This window comes from Pempheris klunzingeri, chromosome 23 (genome assembly GCF_042242105.1).
Source record: "Pempheris klunzingeri isolate RE-2024b chromosome 23, fPemKlu1.hap1, whole genome shotgun sequence".
Taxonomy (NCBI): domain Eukaryota; kingdom Metazoa; phylum Chordata; class Actinopteri; order Acropomatiformes; family Pempheridae; genus Pempheris; species Pempheris klunzingeri.
This window is the reverse complement of record NC_092034.1, coordinates 4,000,143-4,016,892: the sequence shown is the minus strand read 5'-3', so window position 1 is coordinate 4,016,892 and position 16,750 is coordinate 4,000,143. Positions and strand designations below refer to the sequence as shown.

Genomic DNA, 16,750 nt, shown 5'->3' with positions numbered 1-16,750 from the left:
TCATGTGGCGACACTGATGGAGGACTGAGGCTGCTGCTTCTAAGTGCTGCATGTGCCCCTTCCCCTTAGATTATATTACAATGAAGAGCTGGAAAGTCGTCCACTGTTTCAAAAGGTCAAGAACGAATATTCAAGCTCAACTAGAAAAGGTTATGTTAGATTATTAAACGAACAGTAGTTGAAACACTTTGGGCTGGGAGAAGCACCAGGCAGCCCCTGCAGATATCTGCTCCTACACCTGAAACCTGTCTGACACAGGGAGGACCACGGTGCACTACTGACCTCTAGTGGCCTTTTAACATAATCACACATCTTATACAAATGAGCTTCAAATCTCTTCTCAAATGCTTCGTGAAGAACGGCCATTTATCCAGCACAATATTCTTGGTTTGTTTTTTTTTTTAAAAAACACATCTTTATTTTAAGAGTACGCATGACAGCCATTTAAAAATAGCACAGCATCATCCGGTCGTCTTTTGTACAAATAATTAGCATAGTGATATTAACATGATGAACACTGTACAACGTATAGAAATACACACATGCATACTGGCTAACTACAACAATATATGGAACCTATAAAACTTATGGGCCAATGTATAATTCATCAGTAAAAGTAAGCATTTACCAACGTCTCCATCTTCTCATTACATTAAAACACACCTGTTTTAAATTAAACACACGCACACACACAGAAGGGGGGGGGGGGGCTTACAAATTACTAATGAATTAAGTCTTTTTTCTTAATCTTGTTATAAAAAAGGTATAAAATGAATGCCAAATGAAGTGTACCCAAATGTAACTCTAAAAAAATCATCAACAACCATAACATGATACACTGGCAAACCTCTTAATAACAAATGCCCACATTAAAACTCTTTTCCATCACAAACTGGGATTGAAGATTTATTTCCAATATACTACGTGTATAAATACTCAACATATTGACAAATTATATACAGAGAAAATACTGTTCATATTTTCGCTCAATTTATACGGGCAAGATCTGACTTCTTGACATCTCACTGAGATAAAGCTCGCTCCAAAATGTCGATGTCGACCAAAGGCAAGGACGCAACTTCAAAAAACACCCTGAAAAACATCAAAAAAGCGATTAGCATTTTTGATTTGATCTACGTAAACCACTTCATTATAAATGAGCTGGTTTTATACACACAGCTTTTTTTTAAAAAAAAGGTACAGGACTTACTTATGTGAGTATTTGTTTCTGATGGCTCTCAGTTTATCGTCGGGGGGGGCTAAAAGCATCGCGTGGAGCTTTCGGACGACAGGCGCCAGATCTGACGTCTGATAGCCGGAGTGGAACTGAAGGATGGGACGCTGCAGCACAAGAGAAGCAACGGGGACATTTGGACTGTCGCTCATTCAAAAAAAGCTACAAAACTCATTGTTAGAGTTTCATTACTGAGCCTCTGCATATTCAACAGACAAATAAACATCATCATCTCTAAATTGTAAAAACCTTCAAGGAGCTAATTCTGGAGTCAGCCCGGGAACAAAAAGAAATTACCCACCGTCCGCACTACTACTGCAATGATAGTGCTCACATTTACATGGAAAAACTATTTGCATTTAAATTGAAAGCAGGGGGACTGTTCTGTAGGCAGAGCTGCAGTCTGCCTCTTCATGCTGAATTCAAGACTTTTAGGAAACACAGTCACAAGGACAAAGTCATAAAGTGGAGGCTTTTTTTTAAGCGCCTCACGTTTGGGTTTCTTCTCCGTTGAAATGAGTGCAAATATTAGGGAAATTACAACAGATTAAAAACAACCACTTGGTTTTAAAAAGGCATTATAATGTTCTTTGTTTACAGAAAACCATTCCTGTAATGCACCTGTGTGTTGTCTGAAATGCTTAAAGGATAACTGTTATTTTTAAATCTGGGCATCACTTTGGGCCCAATATGACTGGTAGGTACCAAAACTGTTGGAATTGGTCCACTAGATCTCCTCCGCCAGCCAAGAACGTCCACTAAAAGTGTGTTTTTGTCACCGACAGGCTCAGATTGTTATTCAGAGTGTCTGACGACATCATAGAAAGGATCCCTACAGAGATAGATCTGTGAGATCCATTTTGGTTAACCAGAAACAACCATCGTATTGCACTATTCAAACCCTCCAGACTCCATTGAGAGAAACACTCATTTTACCTTGCAGCACACAGCCGAGGCTGGTCTACTACTGCCTCGATCACTTAGTTTGTGTTATTCAGCGTTACAAATATCCTATCAGGTGACTTGCCCACTGACATTTTTTTTAACGTCTGTCATTGCTAACAGCATCAGACAGGAATACTAATTCTGATGTCAAAACCAGACGTGCCACGTCAAACAGAAGCTGAAACAAAGATGAGTTCACTGTGTTAAGTGGACCTACCCATCCTCCGAGGTCTCTGGTGACCAGCGCCATCAGCAGGCAGGCAGAGGCCAGCAGGGAGCCTCTCTCTATCACCAGCTCCATGTCCATGAGACTCAACTCGCAGTAGTAGCGGGCCAGAGTCAGCGTGTCCATGCCTGCATTCACACACTGCAGAGAAGGCACAGCAAACACACTCATGAGGGAAAGCAGAGCACAAACAGACTGATGCCAGAGAGCTCTCTGCAGCCTTTAAAGGGTGATGAAGATATTAGGAGGCAGAGTCAGGTGGTCATCACACACACACACACACACCTTGGCGTAGCGTCTGAGGAACCGATAGGGGATGGGGATGTTGATGTCGAAGGACAGCGCCTGCAGGATGCTGGCCTCCATGGAGATCAGCTCCTCCCTCTTGTACGCATCATCACAAATGTAAAGAAAGTCGTCGACACACGGCGGGCTGCGCTCCTGCAGGGTCATCAGAATAAGACATCAGGCAGCGTCAGGAAAAACTATTTGTATAAGTGTAATTCTTCTTCTTGTTATGATCATTGTTTACGTTCTAGACTCTTTTAATCAAGTCTGTTAGATTTTTGTTTGTCACCTTGATTTTTCTAACTGTTCTACAAGAGAAAACCCACTGGGCATACTGAGTGGGCTTCACAAAGCCTATGGTTGACATTTAAAAAAAACAAACTGTATGAAGTGCATGCTGTACCTCAAACTTGGAGGCTATGAGCATGGTGGTGGAGCCGACCAGCTGCAGCATCTCCCTGTGGACTGGAGTCTGGGACAGGTAGTGATCCGTCAGCTTTACAGCCAGGTACAGGGTCTCGTGGTACAGCTCAAAGTTCTCCTGAACAAGCACACGAACACAATCCAGTCAACATTAGGGACGGACGGACCTTTTCAGTCCCCATACTGACTCAGATACCTGAGCTTTGGGCATCAGCCAATACAGAGAACCGATCTGATACCACTGTTTAATCAATCGTCTGCACGCCTCACTGTGTAGAAGAGACTGGGATCATTCTTTACTGTTTAAGGCAGCATCAGGCACATAAACACAGGATTTAGTTGATCGTGAAGCCCGATCCAGCAATTAGAGTCAGTATCGGTCTGATGTCCAATATCAGTATCGGGATTGTTGTAGTCAGCATGAACAAACGCACAAGACACACACACACACACACAAACACACACCTTTTTAGAACGACTGTTTAGCTGTAATTTAGTTTCTGGCGTCCCACTGAGCAGCAACACGAGCGTCCTCTTGATTTTTATAATTAGGGGCTTCAAAAACCAAGTTTATTAGAACCCCCTGGAGTTTTAATTAGCAAGGATTTTGCTTTAAATTTACACGTGGATTAGCTCACCCACTTCACATCGCTTACGTTTTTACACACACACACACAGAACAGGCTACAAGGAAAACTCACTTGAACTTCAACCAGCCAGTCTATCAGGATTGCCCTCATCTCAGTGTTGAGGCTGGACTGCTTGGACATGTAGTTACAGAGGACAAACTTTTCCTGCAAACAATAAACCGGGGGAGAGACGAGATGAGAACAGAAAGATGGCCCTGGTATTCTGATTTTATCCCTAAAATAGCCTCTTCCTCTTGGCAGAGGAGCTACTTCCAATCCAGGGAGCACGTTTCTAGTCAAACCCCTCTTGGATGTGGTAACTTTGCTTTGGTTTGGCTCACCTCTCTCTGTTTGAGGTAGTCAAAGATGTCCTTTGCATACTCTGGACACATGTAACAGTCCTCAGAGCTCTCAGAGTCGATGTCAAACTCCTCTGGGATCTGTAAGAATGGAGAGAATATGAGTAAAGAGGAGGTGGCAACATTTTCCCAGAACATTTGTACAGGCCAGAAGCTTCTTTGGGGTGCAGAATCTTCCTTACTGCTTGTTTCTGAAGGTGTGCCGGCACTTCAAGGGCAGCAGGGGGCGCAGCAGCCTCCAGCTCCTTTACTGGAGCTGCTACATCCTTCTGCGCCTCCTCTTCGCCAGTCTTTTCTCTCTCAGCGGTCGTCTCCTCTGAGCTCACGGAGGAAGACCTGCGGAGGGAGAGGGGCTGAGGATTAAACATCCAGGAGGTAACAGGGCAGCGGCTGAATTTTAGGGAGCACGAGAAGTGAGAAGAAAAACGTTGTTTTATTACTTTTTCAGGTTGACGTGATTCTTCGCAGACACTGAGGTGGAGCTTGTTTTCTTCACCTGCTTCTTCGCCGCATCCTTCTTTCTCCCGGGAAGGCTGATCTGAACCTTATGAGCCTGCGAACAAAGTCAGAGAAGGAGATGATAGAGATTCAGGGCTGCAAGTAAACAGTTTTGTTGTCGATTATTTTCTTGATTAATTGATTTGTTGTTCGGCCCATAAAGCGGTGAACAATGTCAGTGCTTCCCAAAAACCAAAGCTGACGTCCACAAATGTCTTGTTCACAACCTAAAGAGTTTTAGTTTGTCACAGAGGATAGAAAATAGAAAATATTCATATTTAAGCAGCTGGAATCAGTATTTTGACTTTTTTTCCCGATCAAAATAGCTGAAGTTTTATCTAATGATGTAAAACTAATCGATTAATCATCGGCCAATTGTTCGCTCATTTTCTTTCTCCCGATAGTAAACGAGTGATGATTACTGATTACCCCCCCCCCCCCCCCCCCCCCCCCCCCCCCCGTTGGTTTCACAGCAGCAGCTTTGGCGAAGGTGAGGAGAACCAACAGGGTGCTCGTTTCACACCCAGGTGAGGCAGCAGAGGACACACATTCACACCACAGTGGAGACCTACTGTGAGCACATCTACACCCTCACACCAAAACCCAGGGATGCAATGTGTCACTCACTCATAAACACACACACACACACACCACAACAGTTTGTGGCATGTCTCTGTGATAGTGTTATTATACAACACTAGTATTGCCGGATGTATTAAATTCAGACCCTGGCTCGACACCGTGCTCCTCTCGTCACCTCCACCATATTGATGGGTACGCACTTACTGTCCTGAAGCTGCCATCGCTGCCGGGCCGGCAATCTGACAGACACAGACCGACAGCCTGTCGTCAAGAGGGGCGAAAACAACACACGGTGGGAGATCATCCAGAACGGGACAAGAGTCACTCTAGCTAGTGAAACACAGTGTGACACTCCAGCTCCTAATAACTCAAAAACCTGGATGGTTTACGAGGAGAACGTATTTGTCAGATTAAGATAGTACAGAGTTCTGCAGCATGCTGAAGGTCCTCAAAGCTACATATTGATTTATTAAGTATGTTCCAGCTTCCTTCACATGCTGAGCAACATACTACTACGTACTTTGGACAAATATTTGCAGGTGAAATTGCTTTTAAACACAAAATGTTGAAGCTATGATCAATAGGGCAAACTGCCAAAAATAATCAGTTTTAATAATTTCCCCCCACAAGTCAAGATTTTGCCTTGTAACACCATTTCTGTTCAGTATCCAGGTGAAGCCAAGTTATTAAAATGTCGACCATTTATGATATACAGCGACCACTATAACAAGTTACAGTAGTTTTCCTCGCATCCCCGTGACTGTAGTGTGAATGAAGCCAACGATGTGCCCGTGATGGTTCTCCATGACTAATCAAACAGAGGAGAGTCAAAGTTAATGTGATATTCGGAGGCTTTTCGGTCAGCTGCTAAAACAGAGCCAAGTGCAGGAGACACGACGGCTTAAGGGAGATCCGTACGAGAGGGGTTTTTGCATGCCAACATTCCTGCCAGGCTTTATTAGCCAGACTGGGTGATTTACTGACGCCACCAGCAATTCTGGCAACTAGGAAATCTTGGTAGGTTGGTTTAAGTGAACAAAAGGAGACTTTTTGTTTAATGGGAGATAAAGCGAATCCAAATACTTTATCTGGTATGTTTATTAAGCCCTGAATGAGAAGGGAGTTCACGCTGCCAAAACCACAAACCCGCAGGACAGGACTTACATTGGTGATGTCGATGAAGGCAGTCCTCTTCTTGGGGGCTCCATGGGGGGGAGAGGAGGACCTCTTCACCTGGGGGCCTTCCTCCTGCAACAACAAACACACACATCATCATCACATGCAAATCACATGCATGCACAGACTGAAGGAGAAGATGATGATGATGATGATGATGATGATGATGATGCATGTGAGCACTCATTCACAGGATCCTTTTGAACTCTGCTTTATTTACAGCCTCTCTCCTGGTTCTTTAAACCTGCCTACGTCTTTCTGTTACCTGATTCTCGGTGGTGGCTGCAGGTAGTTTGGGTATCTTGCTCCCAGCGGTCACTGCGGCTTTCTTCCCCCTCGATAAAGGCATGGCTTCCTCCTTTATCCTCCGAAAACAACCCCTGCTGCGGATGCACTGTGGCCTGCTTAGCGAGCAAATACACACACACACAAACACAGAAACAAAAAAAAAAATGGCGGGTCGGTTTTTAGCACAAAAAGGCGGCGTGTTGCAGTTGTTTAAGAGTGTTTACATAACATTAAAAAGGTAAAACTGAGAGTTTAAACACAGCTGAGGCTTCTCTGTGGGGCTACCGCACGTGAACCGACTCACTGGTGCAAATATCGAGCTGAAAATGAGCCAAAAGTGTTGTTTTGTCTCACCGTGTCGTACAATTCCTGCTCGCTTTGACTCCGTCGCTTCCTTTCAGGGGGAGAAACGCAGCATTCAGCCGTAAAGAAGGTTGTAAACAGTCCAGGTTTGGTGTGTTGCTTCGCAGACGAGAGCTCAAACAAAAGTGCTTCAGCTGCGGATCCAAATCTGCTGCGCTTCGCTCCCATTGGCTGGAATTTAAGCCGAGCGGACCAATCAGAGCGTCGCTTGGGATGCCGTTGCTAGGGAGCGCTTGTTTTTGTGTAACGGCTCCGCCCGGTGTAACGCTGTGGGAGACATTGATTACCAAAGCAAAAGCGGGGATAACTCATAATACAGGAAGAACATATCATGTTATAGTCTTATATACATTATTGATATATCTAGTCAAGCAAAATCTGTTAAAGTGTTTAAGGTGACTTTACAGATTTACCTCCGCCCACCTCGTTTACATGGACTTGAATCCAACGAACCCCGGAGGAGGAGACTGTAGGATTTTCAAACGTCCTAGCAACCAATAGCAGTTCAAATGTTAGAGGTTTTATTGATGTTTCCTTCATAATAATGATGCTCTTAACTGATGGAGATCATTTCAGAAAACAGGTAAAGCAAATAAACATGTGACACTGATTATATGGTGCCTGTAATAATGTCTAATAATCATGAAATAATTCACTATTGTTCTTTTCGTTAGTACACTATTCATATGTTTCTGCTCCCATTCTTTACATTTATAAATATTTGAATTAACAGTGTGTGTATGTATGTTATATTCTGTATAAGATATTCAGTTTCCTTGGTATGAAGTCCTGTGGTACAAAAATGAACTTTGGGGTGAATAAAGCTGTTTGTCTACCTTATTTTTTAATATGTTGCCTACAGAGAAAATAGAAATACACAATCCACAAGTATTTGTGTATTTGTTGTGATCACACCACATCTGTTTTTTAAATTAGATAGTTAAAAATAAAACATTAAAGAGCTGAAGCAAATCATTTAAATTATGATATCTTAATTTTATGGTCTTATACAGTCTAACTTGCATCATGCCAATGGTGCAAAGTCCATCTGCTGATGAAGACCATGAGATGTAACTGAAAGCTAATGAATGGACCTTGAGTTAGGAATTATTGTCCAAACAATTTTACAAGATTATCTGATTTTACTGACTCTTTGTGAGCGCAGGTGGGGGATGATTCTGATTATTCTGTGCATAATGACATTCGATGATTTCTTTCCATGTTTTTCACCTGCATTCACAACCCTCACGCAAAATGTAATTTATTCATTAATTAATCACTGAGAATATGACGTTAACTGTTTTCCCACTTAACATCCCATAATGTAGATAAATAGGACAAAAAAATGGATCATTTCATGTTCTGTAAGACAGAAGATGTATTTTTCCCTTAAAGGTTTTAGTTTTTTCACTTTCGCATGTGTAATGCAGGTTTGGCCGGTCATGATTTCACTGTAGGCGGTCACACAAAACTAAAATGACCCTTAAAACCTATTTGAATGATCATGTCGAGCAGTGAGCTCACCGACACACAGATAAGTATTTCCTGACATGGAGCAGAAAGAGCACAGAGGGCCCACTGGGGCCCACAACACGGAGTTACTGCAGTAACAGTTTGGATAACAGAGACTCATAAAACCACATTTGTGCACCCAGAGGGCAGGTTTGGGATGGACACGGGGGAAGCTGGCAGCTAACAACCATCCATCTGCCAGTAGTTTGGGAGGGTCATCTTTGATTCTTGTCTGAATGATGGGAAAAGAGGCCATAAAGTGCATATCAGTCTTATTAAGAGAATGAAATAAATCTGAGATGAACTCATTTTAATCCTCCTCAGATCTGAACAACGCCATTAATTCCAAACAGCACTGCGTCATCTCTGAACACACTTTCCAAATGTACCATAAACGGTAGATCATATGACGTTAAAGGAAACGAAAAATGAGCAATGGTTTTTGTTTTGTTTCCACGTGTAGCAAAAGAAGAAAACACCCCAAAAAAAAAACAGCAGGTTCAACAGAAAAGAAAAACAAATAAGTCCAAAGGCTTAAATCCATTTCAACAGTCGCCCCACGATGGCTTTATTTAAACAGGATACTCTGACGGGGCTTCACGGCCCCGCGGGTCAGGCAGTGCAATCTGGCATCTAATGAAGTCTGTGGAGAGATATCATCTCACACCGCTTTCATTCCACCTCCCCTCCCTGTTGTCCTCGTGCAAGACAAAAAGCCCTCATTTGAGAGCCGCCTCTATCCACACTGCCATCAGAGCAGGGAGGGATCGCTTTGTAATTCTTAGGATTTGTTTGATGGTGCTGAGAACTCGTAATGGGTGGAGTTTAGACATTAAAGTCAGGGTCATGGAAGAAGCACATCATAGAAAATGACATGATAAAATGAAGTGTCTGGTGTGCGTGCTCCACGGGCCCAACAATACACAAGGTCTGAGTACTTTTATGTAATGTTTATGCAGTAATGAGCAACTTTCAGAGGACTGAACAGAGCCTCCTTCGCTGTATCCAGTTCTCTTTTATACACTAATGATCTGCTCCTGCTCGTCTAGCGGGAGGAGAGAACTATCTGCCCCAGCTTAAGGCCACAACTGAAACTGTTTAAAATGTGTTTTAAATTTTTAAACTTTACTCGGCTGTTACTGGTCTGCGTCTGTGATCCTTTACCTGTCCACATCCTGTCTATCTCCTCCACTGGTTCCTCTAATGACCAATAATAACAATAGTAGGAATGATAATGATAGTAGCTTTGATTTCTATAACACCTTACAGGAAATCCAAGGACACCTTACATAGCACAGCAATAGATTTCTCTGCCTTTCTCTCACACACACACACACACACACACACAGGAAGTGAGTGTGAAGTCAGTGACACTCATTTGTCAAACCATTTCCGTGTATCTCATTCACATCGGAGTCACCAGAGAGCGAACCGTCTCCCCGTTACTAGCTGGTAAGTTAGTCTACTGGCACGATGCACCGCCTGATGTTTCCTGTATTCTGTTTCCACATTTTAGTACATTTACGTAATATTCAGCCTCAGTCTGATCCAGATGGCTCTCAAAGTGCCTCTTTTTGGTTGTAAACCTTTATGTATTTTCTTGTTTTATCCAGCATGCTTTTATGTGTATTTAATCTCTGATCTTATCTGTCCAGTTTTTCTTGGGCCAACAAAAGTGAACAAACTTCTTGCAACACAGAAAACAAAAGATGATTCAATTTTTAGTCATAAATCGTCTAAAAGTGGATTCTAAAACCCCAAATACTCCACATTTCATGAAAAACACCGTAAATGGAAACACTGGACCTAGAGTTAATAAAACTAAAGCCTTAAATTTTCAACAATATTGCTTTGCACTGAATGGCACTATGTAGAAACGCTGGATGTTATGAAAGATGTTGGCGTGGTCAAATGAGGAAATACAATCAGAATCACCAGACTTTGTTTGGACGAGGTTTTGTCAGACGAGAACGTCTGGGTGGTACACTGACTGGGTGATGGCACTTTGGTTAAGGTTAGGAAAAGTTCATCGCTTCAGTTACTTTGGCAGCAAACACATGAAATATGTAGCCAATGAAAAGAAATACTGAAAATAAATGATTGTTAGTTGTCAGGCGTTGTCAGTTCTGTAGCCAAGCTACATTCTACAACAACTTAATTTCCTCATTATGTTAATAGAAAACATAATTCAGCCTTCAGTGTTAAGAACATTTTTGCTATTGTAAATTAGTTAGGAGAGACAGGGGTGAATGTGTAGCACATATCCATCAAATCATACTTTGACAGCTAAAATTCAACTGTTTTGATCGCTGGTTGGCCGTAAAGTGTGAAATGCTGACATCACTTTTTTGCAAAGTGGACATGTGGAATTTTGTACATATATTTTTACATACTGTGTATACTGTTATATTTCTTTTATTCCATTTATTCTTATTTTGTTTTGTAACTGTAATTTTCTTGCACCAAATTGGAGCAGCACTCCTAATTTAATTGTACCACAATGACAATAAAGGTTATTCTATCTATTGCCGGATTCAATGTATTCTGCAATAATAGTAGTAGAAGAACCAAACAGGAAGATAAGGAAGTTTTTCAGGATGTTAAGTTCAGTTTCACATTTCTTTCTACTACTACTGTGCTAAATCATATATAAGGCTACATTAGAGGTTAAGATGAGGTTAAAAAGTTTAGTTTAGTTTAAATTTAGTTTAAAGTACGTTTGGTTACATTAATACATTTTTGCTAGTTAGATGAAGTTTCACAACTTGCACAACATTTGACACAAAGAGGTCAACAGGAGAAATGTTGTCAACCTAATTATCCCAAACTTGAGTAAATAAGTTTTCAGATTGAGCTTGTTAATGAAACTATTTGATGTCAGAATCATTTTCAAAGCTTTAAGAAGCAGTTTGACGTCGCTTATTCCCTTTCTCGCTGAGAGTTAGATGAGAAAATCAATGTCGATACGATTTAACCCATTTTCATTGTTTGTGCTAAGCTAAGCTAACTTGTTGCCGGTATATTTACTGTCCAGATATGAGAGCTAAAGATAATCGAATAGAGCGATTAAGTGTTTCCCAAAATGTTGAACTATCCCTTTAGAGGATAGAATCCAAGCGCAAAATGAAGTCTGGATTTTATTCTTTAGACTGACTGAAACAGCAGTTTAAAAAAAAAAAACATTTCAACATAGCTTTGTGAATCCATGCCCTGGAGGGCAATGATAGCTGCATGACTTTGTTGTTTCATCTTAATAACTGCTTGCACTAACACACACACACACACACACACACACACACACACACACACACACACACACACTCAGAGGCTCAGGCTTTCGCTGGATGTGAAAACCAACACTTCTAAATCAAGTTCAGCGAAACAAAGACCCTTTCATAGATTCATGTGTCTGTCCAAAGGCTTTTTTCCATTGTTATGAAATGACAGATGTGTCATTTCATGTATGCACAATACTTTTCATGTAACATTTGCTTTGCTCCATTTTTGTTTTATCAACTTGAAGTTACAATAATTAAACAAAGCTCTATCTCTATTAACTACAGATGCATACAGAGTTCAGAGAAACATCAGGTTGCTGCAGACGCCAGCACATTTTTATTTTTTTTTTGTGCTAATCTAATACCAAAGTGAACTTTCTGCTTGTCACTTCCTGCCTGGCTGACAGCTCATATGGTGACAGGCTGTGGTCAAGGCCTCAATCTTACTTTCCACATGAAGCCTCAGAGAGGACTTTCTGTTCTCTCTTTTTTTCCCGCGTTTCTTCTTCTGTTTTAACGCCACCCCTGATTACTTTCTCTTTTGATGTTTGTTGTACATAGAGTTTAACATTCTTTCAATTTGTAGCTTATCTATTTCTTCCCTAATCTGAAACAGGCAAGGAATGTAGAAATATTTGTAGAGCAGATAATAAAAGGCAAATGCAGCACCATTTATGGGAAATATGTATGTCGTGCTTGGCTTTAACTGAACACGCTGGCAGGCAGCACTATAATACAGTACAATGCAAACAATAAAAAAAAGAACTACTTATTGGAACAAGGCAGAAATTCAAACCATCTTTAGACATTTTTACTGTCTTTACCATATTCTTACTTCAGAGAGACTCCAGGAAGAGCAACATTTCCTTCACCTTTAATAAAAGTACTGCTTTTATCCTCACAGGATCTGATGCAGGCAGTAAGTGCAGATCGAAGTGTGCCAGAGCCTTCTCCAGAAAACTCTGGCATCTCCGAAAGCCTCAAGAGAAGCCACCTAAACAATGGAGTCCTTGAGAAGTTTGCCCAAAATATGACCGAGAGCATAATCCAGTTGTCTGTGAGCCAAATGGAAGTGGTGGAACCTGAGGTGGACTGTGGAGTGTCCACATTTAATCAGAACCAGGAGATGTCAGCCGAAGCGTTCGCCTCAGCTGTGATCGAGGCTGCCCTGAGGGAAGCGTGTAGAGGTCATCAGCTAGAGGGCTGCCAGAGTTCAAGATCAGCAGTGGTACACGTGGATGGTGGACAGGCTGAAAACATGCATTTTATGGATGAAACTGAGAGCGAAGGAAACTTTTTGCACATGGACACAGAAATGGATCCATGCAAAGAAATCCAGACTTCCAAAGACACCCATCCCTGCCACCCACCTCTGTCCCACTCGGGGCTCCCCGTCGTGGGATCCCTCGACTACCCCGATGCCCCTCCAACCACGCCTCTCCTCCCTGAGCTTGAGATGAGCAGACGCAGTTTCACCAGGAAGCTAAAAGGAGGCTTGGCGAAGGTTTTCCTGCCCTCACCTCCGCCGCCAACCCCAAAGGACAAAGAGGACGACTCAGACGGTGCTGTCAGCGACCCCCAGGTGGAGTTGATCGAGCATCTGATGCACTCGCTGCCCACGGATGATTTAGCAAGAGAGTATTTTGAAGTGGGATCTCATCATGGTGCCAAGATGGAGGCTTTTGCAGAGGCCCTTTCATGTGACATCATTGCCCGGGTCTTAAGAGCCAAAAACAGAAAACAGGAAGCCGACGACAGCGACCTTTACCTGCTGGCTCATCAGCTGGCTGAAACCATCATCACCTCCTCGCTTGATGAAGCTAAAATACTTTTCTAGTGTTTTAAAGTGATTAATGTGATGATTAGCGTGATGAGCACAGACATGCACACACATTGCCTCCAAGCTGACTGCCGCTGGTTGACCTTTTCATTGAAGTCTGGTTTATTGCAACAACACTGTTCCATAATCTGAAGTCTTTTTTATTGTTGACTGAATTCATTTTTCAGTAAAGCTCAGTTAAATAACATTCAGATAAGAGTTTAATTATGAAACATTAGCTATTTACAATAAAAACTGACCAGAGATCCAACACAATGATGGGATGATGGGTCAACTTGGAGTTAAAACAAATCATCTTCAGTGTCACTTATATCCTGGAAGCTGTATATTTTAGATGCGATGCGATTAGACGATGATGAACTTGAGAAGGTGGTTTTAGTCCAAGATGGATAAAAAGTTCACTGGCAGGAAAACCAGTTTTTGAATGCAATTTTGAATGAGATCCAACTGCAGTAACCATAAATGTCCTTAAGATGGCAACACAGGAGCAATGTGACTTTCAGCATGAGGCCAGTAAGGTTGGCCTGAGAGTTCAAATATGAATTAAAGTGGAATTCAATTTTGCATTAGTGGAAAACGTTGTTTTGCTATCTACATATATGCATGTTAGATTGTTCAGGCTTCATATGTGCATTGTTAAAAACTTGTTTTATTTGTCTTTTTTCATTTAAGTAATATCCATGTATTGCTGAATGCCTAGAATACGACTTCATTACTTTTCCATTATGTACTGAAACATCTTTCAGATGTTTTTGAGTATCACTGTCAATACATTCAAATCTAGAGTGATGTTATTCAGTTATTTTCCCCTGTAATCATCCTAAAAATCTTGATGGAGTCAGTGTGATTCATTCATCTTCTGGACTGAGGTGCATATTGGCGTTTGGGATCATGTTGAGAAAACAAATTTTCAGACTCACTTACTTACTGAGGTCAGATCTGGAAGAAGAGTGAGCCAAATCGCTGATGATATCCCGTAGAGGGATGATTTTTAAATCATTAGCGACTTAGAAAACACAGCCAGAGAACGTCAAATTAACTGAAAGAAAAGTTGAAGTGCGTTTAATAAAAGAGGTTTTGAACAAAGAGTCATATTGTTCCCAGTCATACATTATTTAACACACATTCTATGTTTCTCTGTCCAACACAGATGGGGCGAGTGGGAGAAAAAACAAAGTCAGTGGGTGCACACTAACAGGAGTGTTTGTGTGTGCTATCACTGACAACTTAATCTGGGTGGGACGAAAATGGGTCAACAAGGAGTTTCAGCAAAAACTAATAACATTTTAAGGCACCATTTCCTTTAGAATTAGTGTGTTGATTTAACTGTAGTGAAATAGCTGTAGGGAAGGCCGTCTATCAGTTGCCCGATCTTAAATTTTAAGATAAATAAGATAAATTGAGCACTTATGTTACATTTTATTGTATTTTACTGATAAAATTAGCTGCAGGGTATCGTGAAAATATTCTTACAGCTGTTTTTGAAACAGTTTTTGTGCTGAATGCGACAAAATGTGAATGAAAATGTTAATTTGAGCCACACACACGCACACAAACAGAGCACAACACACACGTTGACCTGGCTGTAGTATGTGAGGGTCCCTTGGCTCAGACACACAATATGTCATGGAATGCTTGAAGTTTGAACTTTTAACTCCCACTGCTGATCGCCATTATGTTTTCTCACCACGGGACACTAACCGCTCGACACCCTTGCGCACATACACACAGTCACACAAGTGCACATAGATAAGCTGCAGGGCTGGGTGGACAGCTGTGGTGTCAGAGGACACACACACACACACACACACACACAAACACACACATCTGGAAAAATGGTTGTTGTGTTGTCAGGTGGTTGGCTGCCAGAAAGAGAGACCGAGGGAGGATGGAAAAGGGGAAAAGCATGATGACATACAGAGGATGTAAAGCAGGAAGGTTCTCTACATAATATTATACTACATAATGGGAAATAAATAGCGGAGGCACTTAATCTTTTTGTCTGCACTAGCGGAGGGTAAACCAACCTACATTCGATTTATTCTCCCATTATGCAAGTGAAACAGAGTATGTGTAAATTTACACCATACCTCACCATCATCATCATCATCAAGTATTTTTTTATAGAGCTGGGAGTACTTAAGATATAACACCAATTATACTATACATCTTCTTTTCTTAAAAAAAACATGCGTCTGTGAGGTTTTAACAGTTTCCACATGTCTCAAAGGGGCTCTGACTAGACTGTAGTGCTTAAATACAATCCTGAGGCACCTTTGCTTTAAGGTTTTCCACTTTTCACTTCACTAATCTGAGACATAAGGATACCAGTTTATTTGTTCGCCTCCGTGGCTCGACTGTGCTCTCGAAGTTTGTTTGTAATAATATCATCTCCACTGCCACTAAGAAGGATTTCAACAAAAGAGCTGTTGATTAAAGACAGAGCTCCGATCGATAGAAAATCTTACAGAACAGCAGGAATCCTTAGTGGCTGTCTTGGTATGCATGTGGCTGGGAATGTTTAAACAAAATGGTCAGCCACTGTGAAAGGATGGAGATGCATTTCTTTCCCACCCTGCAGAGACAAAAAATGCCATCAACCATTGTTTATGTCAGTGTCAACAACATCAAATTAAACCAATCACTGCTGTGATGTGATCCAGATCTCCTTTACTGGGGAAAAACATCAAACTTATACAATCTATTAAACTACAACAGGAATCACTGATTCTGAGTAATCAATATAATACTATGTCTACTTTTGAGTCTTTGATTTAAACTCTGTTACTCCGTTTTCAGAGACTCCTCTTGCATCCAGTCCACAGGCTTACACCACTGCTACTAACACTGATGCTGCTAACACTGATGGATTAGTTAGACTCTGGAATAACAACAGTGTTTCCACTCTGGATGCTATTACTCCTCTCACCCTTAAAAAATGCAAACCAAAGGAGCACACTGCCATGCTCATCGTGAACGACATGCATACAGAGAGGGCAGGGAGGTAAAAACCACACCCTAAGCCCACCATTTATCCTGTTATACCAAACGGCCAGAACTCTACTGGCTGTCAAACAACCCATTGAAAAAAGATCAAACTGCCACTGTA

At 41.6% G+C, this 16,750-nt stretch overlaps 1 protein-coding gene and 1 long non-coding RNA gene across 2 annotated transcripts; one reads left to right on the top strand and one right to left on the bottom strand.

Moving 5' to 3' along the window:
• Positions 1-415: 415 nt before the first annotated feature.
• On the bottom strand, positions 416-7,116 carry ccnb3 (cyclin B3). Its single transcript, XM_070854727.1, has 12 exons — positions 7,003-7,116; positions 6,626-6,761; positions 6,349-6,432; positions 4,545-4,657; positions 4,287-4,440; positions 4,087-4,185; positions 3,818-3,910; positions 3,097-3,234; positions 2,691-2,846; positions 2,397-2,546; positions 1,211-1,341; positions 416-1,092 (listed from the first exon to the last, which is right to left on the bottom strand). Exons 2-12 carry the CDS (start codon positions 6,707-6,709, stop codon positions 1,023-1,025), a joined length of 1,272 nt encoding a protein of 423 aa, XP_070710828.1. The 5' UTR covers positions 6,710-6,761; positions 7,003-7,116; the 3' UTR covers positions 416-1,022.
• Positions 7,117-9,934: 2,818 nt separating this feature from the next.
• Positions 9,935-14,729, top strand: LOC139222887 (uncharacterized). Its single transcript, XR_011585941.1, has 2 exons — positions 9,935-9,975; positions 12,706-14,729. It is a non-coding gene; the product is annotated as an uncharacterized lncRNA (long non-coding RNA).
• Positions 14,730-16,750: the final 2,021 nt, after the last annotated feature.